Source organism: Gopherus flavomarginatus, chromosome 12, assembly GCF_025201925.1.
Source record: "Gopherus flavomarginatus isolate rGopFla2 chromosome 12, rGopFla2.mat.asm, whole genome shotgun sequence".
Lineage (NCBI taxonomy): Eukaryota > Metazoa > Chordata > Testudines > Testudinidae > Gopherus > Gopherus flavomarginatus.
The window spans coordinates 37,743,711-37,757,644 of record NC_066628.1 but is presented as its reverse complement, the minus strand read 5'-3'; the positions used below and the strand labels follow the sequence as shown (position 1 = coordinate 37,757,644).

General features: G+C 51.1%; 1 protein-coding gene across 1 annotated transcript; it reads left to right on the top strand.

The window, feature by feature from the left end:
• Positions 1-972: 972 nt before the first annotated feature.
• Positions 973-12,465, top strand: LOC127032946 (melanin-concentrating hormone receptor 1-like). Its single transcript, XM_050920612.1, has 2 exons — positions 973-1,282; positions 7,602-12,465. Exons 1-2 carry the CDS (start codon positions 1,213-1,215, stop codon positions 8,648-8,650), a joined length of 1,119 nt encoding a protein of 372 aa, XP_050776569.1. The 5' UTR covers positions 973-1,212; the 3' UTR covers positions 8,651-12,465.
• The last annotated feature ends 1,469 nt before the right edge of the window (positions 12,466-13,934 follow it).

The following is a 13,934-nucleotide window of genomic DNA, read 5'->3' as shown; positions in this document are numbered from 1 at the left end:
GTGTTGGGGCACTAGGGAGTGGGAGTTCTGTGGGGGGGGTGCTGGGCAGTTGTGGGGGGACTGTGGGCAGGGGTGATGTTGTGCAGGGTGCTGTGCATTTGTGGGTGGGTTGGGGGGGCACTGGGCATAGTGGGTCCAGGGGGCCTCTGGCCATAGGGAGTCGGGGGGAGGTTGGGCATGGAGGGGGGCTGTGTGGTGTGGCAACGGCCTTCCCCTGAGTGGAAGGGGCAGGCTGGCAGCACAGGGCTGGGCAGGCCACTGTGCATCTGGCAACTGCCGGTTTGTAAATAGTGCCCTTGCATTGGGTGGAGCGAGGCCACGCCTGCCATGCCATGCTCCATTGCCTCTGGCTGGCTCCTCACTCCAGGGACTGACCTCCTCGTGCTGTGCCCCATTGCCTCCATGGGGGCCCACAAATATGTTTGGCACCAGGACCACAAAGGGTTAATCTGGCCCTAGATATGCTGCCTGGGGGAGCTGGTTCCTCACCCCCCCCCCCAATACTTCCCACCCCCTGATCCAAAGCCCAGAGAGGTTTGCCACGGGGAGGGCTACGCCACTGTGCCCCCCTCCACTTCCCCCAGCCTGCCAGGGCAGAGTCCCCTTGTGGGAGGAAGCGACTGCCTGCTTGGCTGGCTCGCTGTCCCCTGGGCGGGACCCCCGGCTCTGGGCGGCGCCGCTTGCCAGTGCCATGCAGCGCACCGCTGTGTGTGAACGCGTGCGTGGCGGCCGGAATCAGCGGCTCTTTGATGTCAGTGCTGCGGCGCTGAACGCCCCGGGGAGGGGGCGGGAGACCAGCCCCGGCAGCCGCTTCTCCCGGGCAGCCTGGGCGTTGCGGCGGCGGCTGCAGTGAATGCGGGGCTGATCCAGCTGCGGTCGCAGGGGAGCGGCGCTGGAGGCTGACGCGGCGCCCGCCTCTAGGGGCTGCAGGGTCGGCTCCCCCAGCAGCTCTCTCCGGAGCCGGGACCGCAGCAGCCAGATCCGTGCAGCGCCCGGAACATCGGCTCCAGCCGCCCAGCCCGGCGGCCAGCGAAGTCCCCTGGAGGCGGCTCCCTGCCAACTTGCCCAAGGGCCCCTGCCCAGCCTGCCGCCGGCCCCTTCCCTCTCCCACGCCCCGTGGCCCGCAGAGCGATGCCGGGGAGCGAGCAGGCGTCCAGGCAAGGCGAGGAATCCGGCTGAGGTTCGCCTCGTGGCTCCCCTCCTAGATGCTAGATGGCCTTGGAAAACTCCCTGCCCCTGTGCCCAAGGAACTGCTCCGCCTGGGCTCCCAGGAACGGGTCCGGTAAGTGCGGGCCGGGGGACCGGTGTGGCTGAGAGCAGCGGCAGAGCCCACGGGATGGGCTGGGACAGGAGGGCAGGGAAGCCTCTGGCAAGGGGATCTCTTGTTGCTGCTTTGACTGGTGCTGGCTACCGGTACGCGGAGGTTTGGAGGAGCCCAGCGCTGGCCCCACCTATACGCCCTGCACTTTCTGGGCTTGAAACGGAACCGGCTCCAAGATGTCCTGCGCCTGGACCGAGGAGAGATTCTGCTTTAGCGCCTCTGCCTGGCCTTCCCCGTAACCCTGGGGGAACAGGGCTGATCTCTCCGCTCCAGTTCCCCTCCCTCGTCAGTCCCCCACGTCCCCACCCCAGTTAGATACGCTGCAAGTTGGTGAAATTTACACTTCAGAACCAGCTGGGCTGGACAGCTCCCGCGCTGGTCTCCCAGCTCCACTGGGGGCAGCTCTCTGGACCCCGCCGGGGGGCTCCGTGCAGAGTGCGAAGGGAGGGAGAAGTTGAATGCGGCAGCTTGCAAAGTTCTCAGCAAAGCTCCCTTTCAATGAACCATAGGCGTAGTGCGAGAGGCTGCATCCAGTGAGAAGGCTCATCTCTCCAGGGCAAGTCCGGAACCCTCTGGGTTCAGCCTCATTATTTTTTATTCTAAACGTAGTAATAGCCAGTTGAAATCCTTCCACTGCATTCAGAGCCTAAGGCAATAATCATCAGAATTCCTAGCAGTCCGGCAGCACGTTTCAGCCCTGGCTCTCAAAGCATTTCACAGTGGAGGGGAAGTAGCATCTCAGTGTTACAGCTGGGAAATGAGGCACAGAGAAGGTAAGCCGTTTGGCTGAGATCACAAAGGGAACCTGGTAATGCTGGGAGCAAAACCCAGGTCCTGGAACCTCTGCTTTATCCCTTGGACCCTGCTACCACCTTATAGTCATAAGCCAATGTGGTTTATCCTGTGAGGAAGCCCATAAAGCCACATGCTCAGTGGTGTACATTGGTGAGGTTCCAGTGACTTCAATGGAACTACAAGGATCTATAGCAGTGGAGGATCTGACACTGATATCAATAGAAGCAGCGGTTCTCAAACTAGGGGGGCTGGCTCACAGGGGAGGTGCAGGAAAGTGTCAAGGGAGGTGCAGGCTGCTTGTGGGTGTTTTTTTAAGAGCTCTGTCCTTCAATAGGAGGCAGCCTAGGCTTGGCTCTCTTTCTCCCCACTCCTTCCCAATCCCTCACCTGGAGGTGGTGGGACTCCAGCCGTCAGCCCCAGGGTGGCAGCGCAGAAGGGTGGCAATGGAGCACTAAGTCAGCTGTGAAAAGTGTTATTTACAAATATCACTTTTCACATGGCCACACTTAATTCTGTGCTGCCACTGGCACAGAGCTGCCTTCAGAGCTGGGCATCTGGCCAGTAGCTACTGTTCTCCCCTCTGCCGTCAGAGCTGGGTGGTGGTACGTGTACTGGGGGAGGGGACATAACTGACTACGGATACAAGTGAGGGAGACCCGATCAAATAAGCTTCAGAACTACTGCAATGAATATGTACACCAGCTGAGGATCTAGCTCCTTATTTCAGAAGGTGGATGACACAGTCACCTTTACTCACTGAATGTTTCACTTTAAGTCCTTCATTAGCAAACACACTAAAAGACGGTTTAATACGTATTTGGATATGTTTGTTACAAGTACATTCTCACCTTAGAGATAAAGCTCCGTAGGCCAGGTCCTGTGATCCTCATTCAGGCAAAACTTCCACTGAAGCAGGGGTCGGCAGCCTTTCAGAAGTGCTGTGCCGAATCTTAATTTATTCACTCTAATTTAAGGTGCCAGTAATACATTTTAATGTTTTTAGAAGATGTCTTTCTATAAATCTTTAATATATAACTAAACTATTGTTGTAAGTAAATTAAATAAGATTTTTCAAATGTTTAAGAAGCTTCATTTAAAATTAAATTAAAATGCAGAGGCCCCTAGACTGATGGCCAGGACACAGGCAGCGTGAGTGCCACTGAAAATCAGCTCGTATGCCGCCTTCGGCACGTGTGCCATAGGTTGCCTACCCCTGCACTAAAGTGAATGAATGTTTTGACTGATTACGGATCACAGGATGAGATGTAGAGCCATTAACAAGGACAGTAACACCAAATTGTGACAAATCTTGTTGCCATATAAGAATTCAAGTAGTTGTCATAATTCTGCAATGCATGGCCACTTGGCCTTTCACTGGAACCATGGAGATAGAGCTCAGATCCTTCTGCTCTGAAAGTCCCTAGTCACTTGAGCTAAGGGAGAATCTCCTCCAGATGGTAGCAGTACAGAGTCTAATCCACACAGCTGAGTAGTTCTGATTTTATTCAGTGGAGGGCACTAGTGCACATACACACTAAATTCATTGCAACACTTACTAATATGGCCTTAAACCCTAAGGTCCTGTCTACACTGCACTAACTGTCTGTCTCTCTCATTGGCTAAAACTTCCCCTTCATTCCACTGTCCTTCAGTACACACTGTACCAGTTGTCTGCACACATGCTGCCCTCCATCCTAGTGTTGGCTTCTTTTTAGTGGTGCTTTAAGTACAAAAGTTTTCAAAGCTCTTTGGGATCCTTCAGGATGAAAGGTGCTATATAAATAATCCTTTATGTGAGGCCTTTGTGCTTACATTAACTTTGCTATAAGATTATTTGTGCTTGTACCAAACATTACAAAACCACCACAAGCATTTTAAAAAACTCAGTTGTACACAGCAAAGTACATTTTAATGGCTGGGAGTCTGAATATAATGTCCTGTGTTTTAATAACACAATCCTCCCTCTTCCTGGAAGCGGGGGGTGAGGACACACATCTCATACTAGCTACTATATAGCAGCTTGGAGGGAGAGTCTTATTCTTCTAGTCTTCCACCTCCAGGTCCTGGGAAAGAGGGAGGCCAGTCTGGATGCTCTGGAGATGTGTGGGCTTGATAATGTGGGAGCAACAGCAGGTCTCAATTGTGTTCCTATGGCAGAGTGTTATTTAAAGCCATAGAGCACAGGACTTTTCTTGGGGATTAATGACCAGCTGGGAGGAATTGATACACTTCAGCCACAGCCATGACAGGGGCCATTAAGCTCAGTGGGTCACTAATCCCCTGGAAACAGCCTGTGCCAAAGTTATTTCTATTATGAGCTGAACATGGGGGGTGGGCGCCAGCAGGAAAATCTCACAGGCATATGGATTTTTTCTTATGGATGATATATTTTCCATTAGTTTGGACAGAGTGTTCATAAGACATCAGCCAAACAGATTCTCATCATTCACTTCAGTTTCTAATCAACAGCAGATGAAGCAGCAGGGGGCTGTCTTTGCTGGAGATACAAATATGAATCCGTAGCAAACCAGTCTGCTTTACCTGTGACAAAGCTCTTCCCATCCGTGGCTGATTGGCTGCGTTCTGTCAACTGTGCAGATGTTTGAGATAGGATGGATATGGCTATAGATTCAAAATGTTCCTACCTGGCTTTGTTAATGACTCATCCTGAGGCTTCCAAGTGTCAAAAGCATACTTGTCACATCTCTGCTCCCTAGAAAGCAAACATGACATGACTGAGGTGGAACAAATCTGTTTTGCTAGTTCTCGATCTGATCCTGCTGTGACCCCCACCCCACCCTCGGTGTAAATCGGGAGTTACTACACTGAATTCTGTCAAGTTACTCCAGATTTACTCTGATGTAACAGATAAAAGTTTGGACTCAAGAGTTTTAATTGGCAAAACTTGGCCCTGAGTGGGTATCTGCTGTCCAGAGGGACTGAACACTAGTGACGTTATTTGCTAGTTTTTATTTCTCTGGGTTCTACTGTAAATGTCCCCCACTTCCTCCCAGCACTACACCCCTGCAGGAACAAGTTGTTAAGGAGACAGAAGAATGGAGTAATTGAAAAGTGTTCCCAATTAAAATCAGGCCTTGTCTACACCACAAAGTTGCAGCGCTGGTGAGGGGGTTACAGCGCTGCAACTTAGGAGGTGTACACATCTGCAGGGCATTACCAGCGCTGCAACTCCCTGTTTGCAGCGCTGGCCGTACACCCGGTCGAACCTCGGGTGTAGAGGATCCAGCGCTGGTGATCCAGCACTGGTCATCAGGTGTAGACACTCACCAGCGTTTTTCTTGACCTCCGTGGAATAAGCAGGTATCCCAGCATACCTGAGGAAGCCTCTCTGGTAATCAAGCAGGTATCCTTCCCCGCGGTTTGCTCTCGCGTTCCCCGAACCCCCCCGCAAGCAGGTCTCCTTCCCCGCGGTTTGCTCTCGCGTTCCCCGAACCCCCCTGCAAGCCGCCCAAAAGCGCTGCAGTGTGGCCACATCTAACACCACTTGCAGCGCTGGTTGCTGTAAGTGTGGCCACTCTGCAGCGCTGGCCCTATACAGCTGTACTAATACAGCTGTAACAACCAGCGCTGCAAAATTGTAGATGTGGACATACCCTCAGTTTGAATCATCTGCAATTCAATGAGAGCCAGTCACAGAGTGGGCTTAGGGGATGCTAAAACTGCGGTGCATATCATTTCAACAGGCACACAAATAATTTACACAATGACTTCCCATGGAAACAACATACCCCACAGGAGAAAAATAATGAGCTAAAAAGTGATTTGCCTCCGCTGAGGATGGTGGTCTTCTCTTTGCACATGTGGTTTGTGGTGCTTCCTGACAAGGCAGTAGGTTCAGCAAACACTAACTCAGACTTGGGATGTCATGCAGAGAAATCAGGGCTGCCCAGAGGATTCAGGGGACCTGGGGTCTTTGGTGGTAGGGGCCCCCTGCTGTCGAATTGCTGCCAAAGACCCAGCACTTCGGTGGTGGGTCCCGGGGCAGAAGGACCCCCTACTGTGGGTCTTTGGGGCACTTTGGCGGCAGGTCCTGGAGCAGAAGGACCCCCCACCGCCAAATTGCTGCCAAAGCCCTGGAGCGGAAGACACTCCAGGGCCCCGGGCCCCATGAGAGTTTTCCGGGCCCCCTGGAGCGAGTGAAGGACCCCGCTCCAGGGGCCATGAAAAAGTCTCATGGGGGCCCCTGCGGGACCTGGGGCAAATTGCCCCACTTCCCCCCATGCCCCCGGGCGGCTCTGAGAGAAATCAGGTGTGAGTTGGCATTGGCCATTGGGCCATTAACCTACAGAGACTATCAACATAACAAGTGAAAATGAATTTGGTTATCTGGGCCTGATGCTTTCCACAAGTGCTGAGCAGCTGCAGCTTCAACTGACTTCAGCTGAGTTCTCAGCACTACTGAAAATCAGGTGCCTAAATAGGGACTCAGGGGCCTAATTTTAGGCACCCACTTTTGAAAACCTTGGCCTTAGTATTTAGGAGAAGCTTAGAGATCTCTTGCAGCAGGTAGGTCAGAGCTGAGGTACATTGGCATAGCTGTTTCAAGTCAGGACTGAGGTACATTATGGCAGTGGTTTTCAAATTGCAGGTCATGACCCAGTACTGGGTCACGGAACGTAAGGCACTGGGTTGTGGTGGCTCTGGTCAGCACCGCCGACTGGGCCATTAAAAGTCCCATCGGTGGTGCTGCCCAGCTAAGTCAGGCTAGTCCCTACCCCGTGCTGCACCCCAGAAATGGCCAGCAGCAGGTCTGGCTCCTAGATGGGGGGCCACAGGGCTCCACGTGCTGCCCCGAGCACCGGCTCCGCATGGCCAATGGGAGCGGGGGGAGGAGGTGGTGCCTGTGGGCGAGAGCCACGCGGAGCTGCTTGTGCGCCTCTGCCTAGGAGCTGGACCTGCTGTTAGCCGCTTCCAGGGCGCAGCACAGTCTGCGGTGCCAGGACAGGCAGGAAGCCTGCCTTAGCACCCTCGCTGTGCCACTGACCGAGAGCTGCCTGAGGTAAGCCCATGCCCCAATCCCATGTCCCAATCCCCTGCCGCAGCCCTGAGCCTCCCCCCAAACCCAGAGCCCCTTCCTGCACCCCAAACCTCTGCCCCAGCCTGGAGCCCCCTCAAACCCGGAGCCTCCTCCTGCACCCCAAACCCCGCATCCCCATCTCCATTGGGTCATGGGCATCCACAATTTTCTTCAACTGGGTTGCCAGAAAAAAAGTCTGAAAACCACTGCATTATGGGGATGCTTATATGGCAAAGTGGATGCAAATGTGAAACTAAGCTGGTGTGCCATGTGCATTGGGCAGGGCAGGAAAAGGTGTAAGTTACCCCCACTTTAGTATCCACACAATTTCAGAATTCCTTAAACCTGTCTCTGAGCTGAGGAGAAATCCAGCTACACAGGGGTATTGACACAGTGGGGGATGAAGCCCAGGCTGTTAAGATTCATGGCTCTGGTTTGTTTTGGCAGTGGCAGAAAGGGCAGCCCCCTACACCAATGTGATCATGCCTAGCCTGTTCGGCATCATCTGTTTCCTGGGCATTGTCGGGAATCTCATCGTTATCTACACCATCGTCAAGAAGAAGAAGCTGAGGTGCAAGCAGACCGTGCCCGACATCTTCATTTTCAACCTCTCCATCGTGGATCTCCTCTTCCTGCTGGGCATGCCTTTCCTCATCCACCAGCTCCTTGGTAACGGCGCCTGGTATTTTGGGGCTCCTTTGTGCACCATCATCACTGCCTTGGATACCAACAGCCAGATCACCAGCACCAACATCCTGACAGTGATGACCCTTGACCGTTACCTGGCAACCGTCTACCCTCTGAAATCCACCTATGTCCGGACACCATGTGTAGCGGCCTCAGTAATCTGCTTGGTTTGGCTCCTTTCCTTCCTGACCATCATTCCTGTGTGGATGTATGCAGGCTTGATGCCTCTAGAGGATGGGACTGTCCGCTGTGCTCTCTTGCTTCCTAACCCCGAGACTGATGTCTACTGGTTCACGCTCTACCAGTTCATGCTGGCTTTTGCTATCCCACTGATTGTCATCTGTGTTGTTTATTTTAAGATCCTCCAGCACATGGCTACCACTGTGGTCCCCCTTCCCCAGAGGAGCCTCCAGGTACGTACCAAGAAAGTCACCCGCATGGCAGTTGCTATATGCTCTGCCTTTTTCATTTGCTGGGCCCCTTTCTACATCCTCCAGCTGGTGCATCTCGGCATTGACACGCCTTCTGTTGCCTTCTTCTATGCCTATAACTTCGCCATTAGCTTGGGCTATGCCAATAGCTGCCTCAACCCCTTCCTCTACATTGCCCTGAGCGAGACCTTCAAGCGCCAGTTCATGGTGGCCATCTGTCCCGCCAAGGAGCAAGTCCGCAACAATAGTACCATCAACAACAACAGCGCAACAGAGGCCAGTGTGTGCCTAAAGCTTGCACCAGAATCCACTCAGCAGACTCAATTTCTGGAGGATTTTTCCCCACACTCGCTGCCTGTGACTGTCGCTGTTCACTAGGGACTCTATAGTCATGCCAAAAGATGGCTTTGGGGGTCTTTTCTGGGAATGACACAAAGTAAGGAGGGCAGTGGATAAGAAGTAGCTTTTGACTGCTCTCAGTGAAGCACATGGACTACAGGTTTCTACTTTGGAGACTCACAGTCGAGTCCTCGCTCATTACAGGGCTATGCATTCAATCTACCCCGATTTAAGAGCTTCTGCGTACTGGTTGCTTGGTCCACTGAAGAATGACTTGGGAATTCCTTTTAATTTCACACAAAACATTGGGCTCTTCTTGGAAGGAAAAGGAAAAGAGAGGGAGACATGAAGAGAGAGAAGTCTTTGGAAGGTATTTTGTTGGCACTGGACGCCATGCCAGCCTTTAGCAAAAGGATCTCAATTGGGTCTTTACTGTTTGACCATTGTTTCTGGGAAAGAAGTTGATATGGACCCTCTTGCTTTAAGACTTGAACTTTTTAAAAAGACTACTTAAAAAAAGGGGGAGAGGGCTAGAAAACTGAGCTTACCAAGGCATATGCTTAAATTCCAGAAGCAAAAAGACAAGGAACTGCTCAGCAAAGCAGCCTTCAAAGTGCCTGAGGAACAAACCCACAAGCATTAGGTGAGGGAACTCCCGCCTTGCCAAGATCCTCTGGACTTTTTGGTGAAGTCCCAACCTGCCTCCAGTGAACTGTGCTGCTTGGCCAACCTATGAATATTCAGGAACTGGATGCTGGGGCCTTGACAAGCTGTCTCTATATATTTGCAAGCAAAATCAGACCCTCTGGCAGATAGCGATTGTACTGCTTCAAGGGATTTCACACAGCTGAGCAAAGCTGCTGCTCCTAACACCTCATCTGTAGAGAGTCATCCCATTAAGCCTGCTTCCCCCATGCTGCTCCTTCAGTCTCTCTCTGTGCCCATCAATCTGCATGTTCATTAGGGAATATCACACAGGTGGCTTTTTAAAGATTCCTCCAAACAAGCCAGCGTGCACAAAGACAGATGTGTGTAGAGGAAGAGAATGAGAGGTTGCTCTGAGAAAAGCAGCTGCTTAAGGATAATGATAATATTACCAATTAAAACAAAAAACGTCCATATTTGGCAAATACAGCTCTATCTCTCCAGAGACTGCAAGGTATTTTCACCTATTAGAGAGACATGGATCAGCTAAGTGCTGGGGATTACATTGATAGACTGCACAGAAGTCCCAGGAGACGGTCAGGAAAGTCTTAAGCTGCTTGTTAAACAAGGAGCAAGTGACTGTTGTGGATGTGTGTCATATAGCAGAAACATTACAACCATACACTGTTTCATATGAATTCCTACAGAGACCACACGTGGTGCAAAGGAACTAATTCACATCCTCATAATCACACACTCATCCACACAGCTGCACACCTCCATGCAGCTACACACAGTCACACATACAACTACAAAACATTCTTCAGAAACCATGCACACATTTGTAGGCATGTGTGTATATATATAAGTACACAAAACCCATTAACATGCACACACATTCACCTACATCCACACTAGCTGATACACATGCAGGTAACCCCATATAGACACACAGTTATTTATCTAACTACATTCGCCAGTGTAAGCACACACATCCCATGACCGCACTGTAGTCTCCCAATATTGTTCTCTGCCCCTAAAGGATAAATCTAGATAGGTGGGCAGTCAGCTCTTCAGGTCTATAACATACTCTTTCCTCTTCTGATCTTTGTTCCCATCCTGACTGCATGGAATTTAACTCACCTGTGCAGATTCTAGGGGGAGCTTTACTGTGGTTACTTGCTCTTCGGCCAATAACTTCCCTGAGGGGATGGGAGCAAGAGATAAGGAACACGGTCTTGGGGTTTGCTAAGGAGAGTCTTGTTCTTCTCAAGAAGGGCAAATACATCCTGTGTGAACCTCCAGTTGGGTAAGGAAGAGGGAAGGAGGAAGGATTGTGGCTCCTTTTCTGGTGAGAGGGGGTAGCCAGCAGAGATTGATTCCAATTCATTCTAATAAAAGAAATGGATTGAGTGAGGAAAGTTCTGGGAGGGGATGAACATGGGGACTGAACTACCCAAAAATCCCCTAAGCAGCAGCTCATCTTGCCTTCCGTCCAGGCCAGCGCCCCACTCACTGCTAGGTGAGCAAGGTCTTACTACATTGAACTGAAGATCTTCAGAACGAATGGGTCCTTTCTTCCCAAACCAGGCATAAAACAAAATGTCCTTCACTCCCCTGGTCAGTCAGAGGCTGTGCCTGGTGTGGAGGCAGCAGGCTCAGCCTCTGAGGCAGGAATGCCTTGTGTCACTCAATAGCATCTCCAGGTTCTTAGAGCCAGGATGGGTTCCAAGCAGCAGTGGGCCCCATGCTGCTCCTTCTCCACTCTTGTTGCTGGAGCAGGGAGAATAGAGTTTGGGGGAAGGGAGCAATTGTTCCCTATCCCTTCCAGGTCTGCTGCCAGAGAGGGAGTTGGAGCTGCTGTATGGATTGCGGAACTTGTAGGACCCCACCTGGACAGTCTGAATCACAGACATGAGAGGTGGAGGAGACCTGTTAGATTCCCTCAGAGCAGCACTCCAGAGCAAAAGCAGGATTGTTCCCCTATGGCCTGTGCTTAAGGGTTGGCTGTGATCAGGAAGTGGTGTTGAGAGATTCTGGATGAGGCTCCTTTGATGGAATAGTGCCAGCTGCAGCAAGGAGCAGGAACTGTGGGGGATGTAAAGCAGGGAGACAGGGAATCCCCATGGGCAGAGGCTCCACAAATCGAAAACCAAATCAAACATCCCCCAAGGTAAGGGAGGGGGCTCATTTCATTTTTGTGTGAATCAGATACTGGTCCTTGTGGTAGATACTCTGCCATTCTGCAGGAGTCAGGCATTTCCTGCGCGTCTCTGAGCAGGCCGCACAGACCTCTCCAGGGATCAAGACCAACAGAGTTTAAATTGAGAGGATTTCCCCAATGCTCCCTGCATATGCTACAAATGTGTAGTTATCCGTCTGTCCGCAAAGCTTGAGCTGGATGTGTCTGCGAGGCCTAAGGCCTCTTGTGTACTTTGTGCTGCTGGTATTTAGCTCTCGGAGAGAGTGCCATATTGTTATCTTGTGTACAATAAAGACATTTGTGCTTGAGCTGGTTGGCTCCAGCCCTGTGCTCAGTCTGATCCCGTACTGCAAGCCCAGTGCTGCTAAACACTTTGTATTTCCCATCACAGGCTGGCCAATGAGTCAAGGAGCCAGAATTGTAAATGGCTCTGAGTATGTGTGGGTGCCCACGCCTTTTCCAGGGCATAACCAGGTCACACAGAAATGTGCCTCTCTGTGAAATTTAGCTTTTAATGGGCTTTGGTGGCAGTCTTTCCCCTCTCCAGTCCATTCTCATATGGACCCAATCCTGCAAGGTGCTGGGCACTGCCTGAAAGGTGTTGAATGCCCCTCAATCACACTGAAATCAAGGGAAAGACACTGTGCATCTTGCAGAGAGCAGGCTTTTAGTCCCTGTCTACATCAGGACAAAGTTTTGTTAGAAGATCCCCAGCTTACACCCATTTTAAAACCAGTGCTTAAAGGCTGTTTGAACTTGGCTGGAGCCTCACTGGGATTCTGACACGGTTTGACTGATCAGCATGAGCAGGTCCTGATTGTCAGGGGCAGGGACCCCCTCTAAGCTGGCATCTGACAACTCACACTATGAGAGTGTAACATTTCCAGTAGAACTAGGGGAAAAAACTGTGGTTGAATAGTAAACTTGCCAAAAAATTCAATTTCCAGGAGACCGAAACTATTTGTGAATTTGGGTTGAATTTGACGATCCATTTTGGCCGAATAAAAAAAATGAGGGGGAAAATTCAAAGACGTCTGAATGGTTCATTTTGACGTGTCTCTTCAAAACAATGTTCACAATTGTGTTTGACACACACAATTTTTTATTTTGGCAACGGGAAAAAAATCAGTTTTGGTTTGAAATGACCCAAATTTCTTTTTCAGATGTTTTGGTTCAGCCACCCAACTGAAAAAATCACTGAGTTGCTGAGCTCCAGTTACCAGTTTTAGTAGGTTCCTCTCTGCCTGTTCCCATGAGGTTTTTCTTGACTCAGACATTCCACATACTGCCTCCTCAGTCCCTCTCTCCAGCTCCTAAGAGAGGAGAAACCAGCCTGAAAGTGTCCTGGGAAAGGTCTGTATTTCAAAGAGCAAAGGGCTCCCTGCTTTGTCTCTTGTCGATGCAATTTCTACAGCAGCAGCAGGCACGGCCAATTAAATACACCTGTGGAGAAACCCACTATGCTAGTAATAGCCATTTTGGCAAAGCCTGGCCCAATTAGGGTCTTGGCAAGTGAGGCTCCTGAATGGCAGTGAAAGGAAATGGCAGGGAACGTGTCTTAGGATCTCCATTTACTCACAACCTTTTGCTGCTCTTTGTTCCAGAGCTTGAGTGTCTGTAGCAACAGCAGCAAAGACTCCTTAGAAAGAGGATATGCATCTGGGGAGTGGGGTGGTTTCCCAGGGCCCCAGGCAGAAGCCATCATTCTCCGACAGATCTCATTATACAGGCAGTGAAACTGTCATAATCTTACAGGATAGCTTGGCCCTCATCTTTAAGGAAGTTTAACACCAAAAAGGACAGGGCAGCAAGGCCAGATGTCCTAGTAGCTATGCTGAGAGGGAGTGGAGTAAAGACAGGGAGAAATAGGGGAGAAGGGAGCATTGGGGAAAAAGGCGGGGCGGGGGGGGAGAGAGAGAGGAAATGAGGTTACAAAAGGAAGAGAATGTGGGGTGTGACAGGAAAAGAGGGAAGATGATATATAGGGACAGGGAAAGATTAGACAGAGAGGAAGGAATGACAGAGTGATTGAAATAAAATGGGGGAGAGGGAGGAGAGTGAAAGATCATTTAACCCTCAGACCCTGATCCTCCCCGTGTGGCCTCTAAAGCATGGGATGGGAATAACTGCACCCAGCTGAGGCTAACAGGAGGTGCTACCCAGCCATCCTGGGCTACAACTTCTGAATGCATCAGACAAAGGCATCAGGGCTGAGAGGCCCAGCCCAGCCAGGTAAGGTGAAGGGGCCAGCCACGGAAGAATTGTAATAGTCACAGCTCATACAACTACCAGGAGAACAGGCCCCACCCCTTCCACGAAGAAAGCAGAATGCCAGGCCACCCTGTCACATGGAATTGGACATGCAGCAGAAAGGCAGCAATGGGGCTCACCCCACAAAAGTGAGTCTTTCTCCTGGAACTCTGCAGTCCTTACACAGGCAAAACTCCCACTGACCTTCAGGATGAAGCCCTCCAG

Coding starts and splice junctions, on each gene's coding strand:
- LOC127032946 (XM_050920612.1), top strand. CDS start 1,213: ATGGCCTTGGAAAACTCCCTGCCCCTGTGCCCAAGGAACTGCTCCGCC. Junction 1,283..7,601: donor GGCTCCCAGGAACGGGTCCG/GTAAGTGCGGGC, acceptor TTGTTTTGGCAG/TGGCAGAAAGGGCAGCCCCC.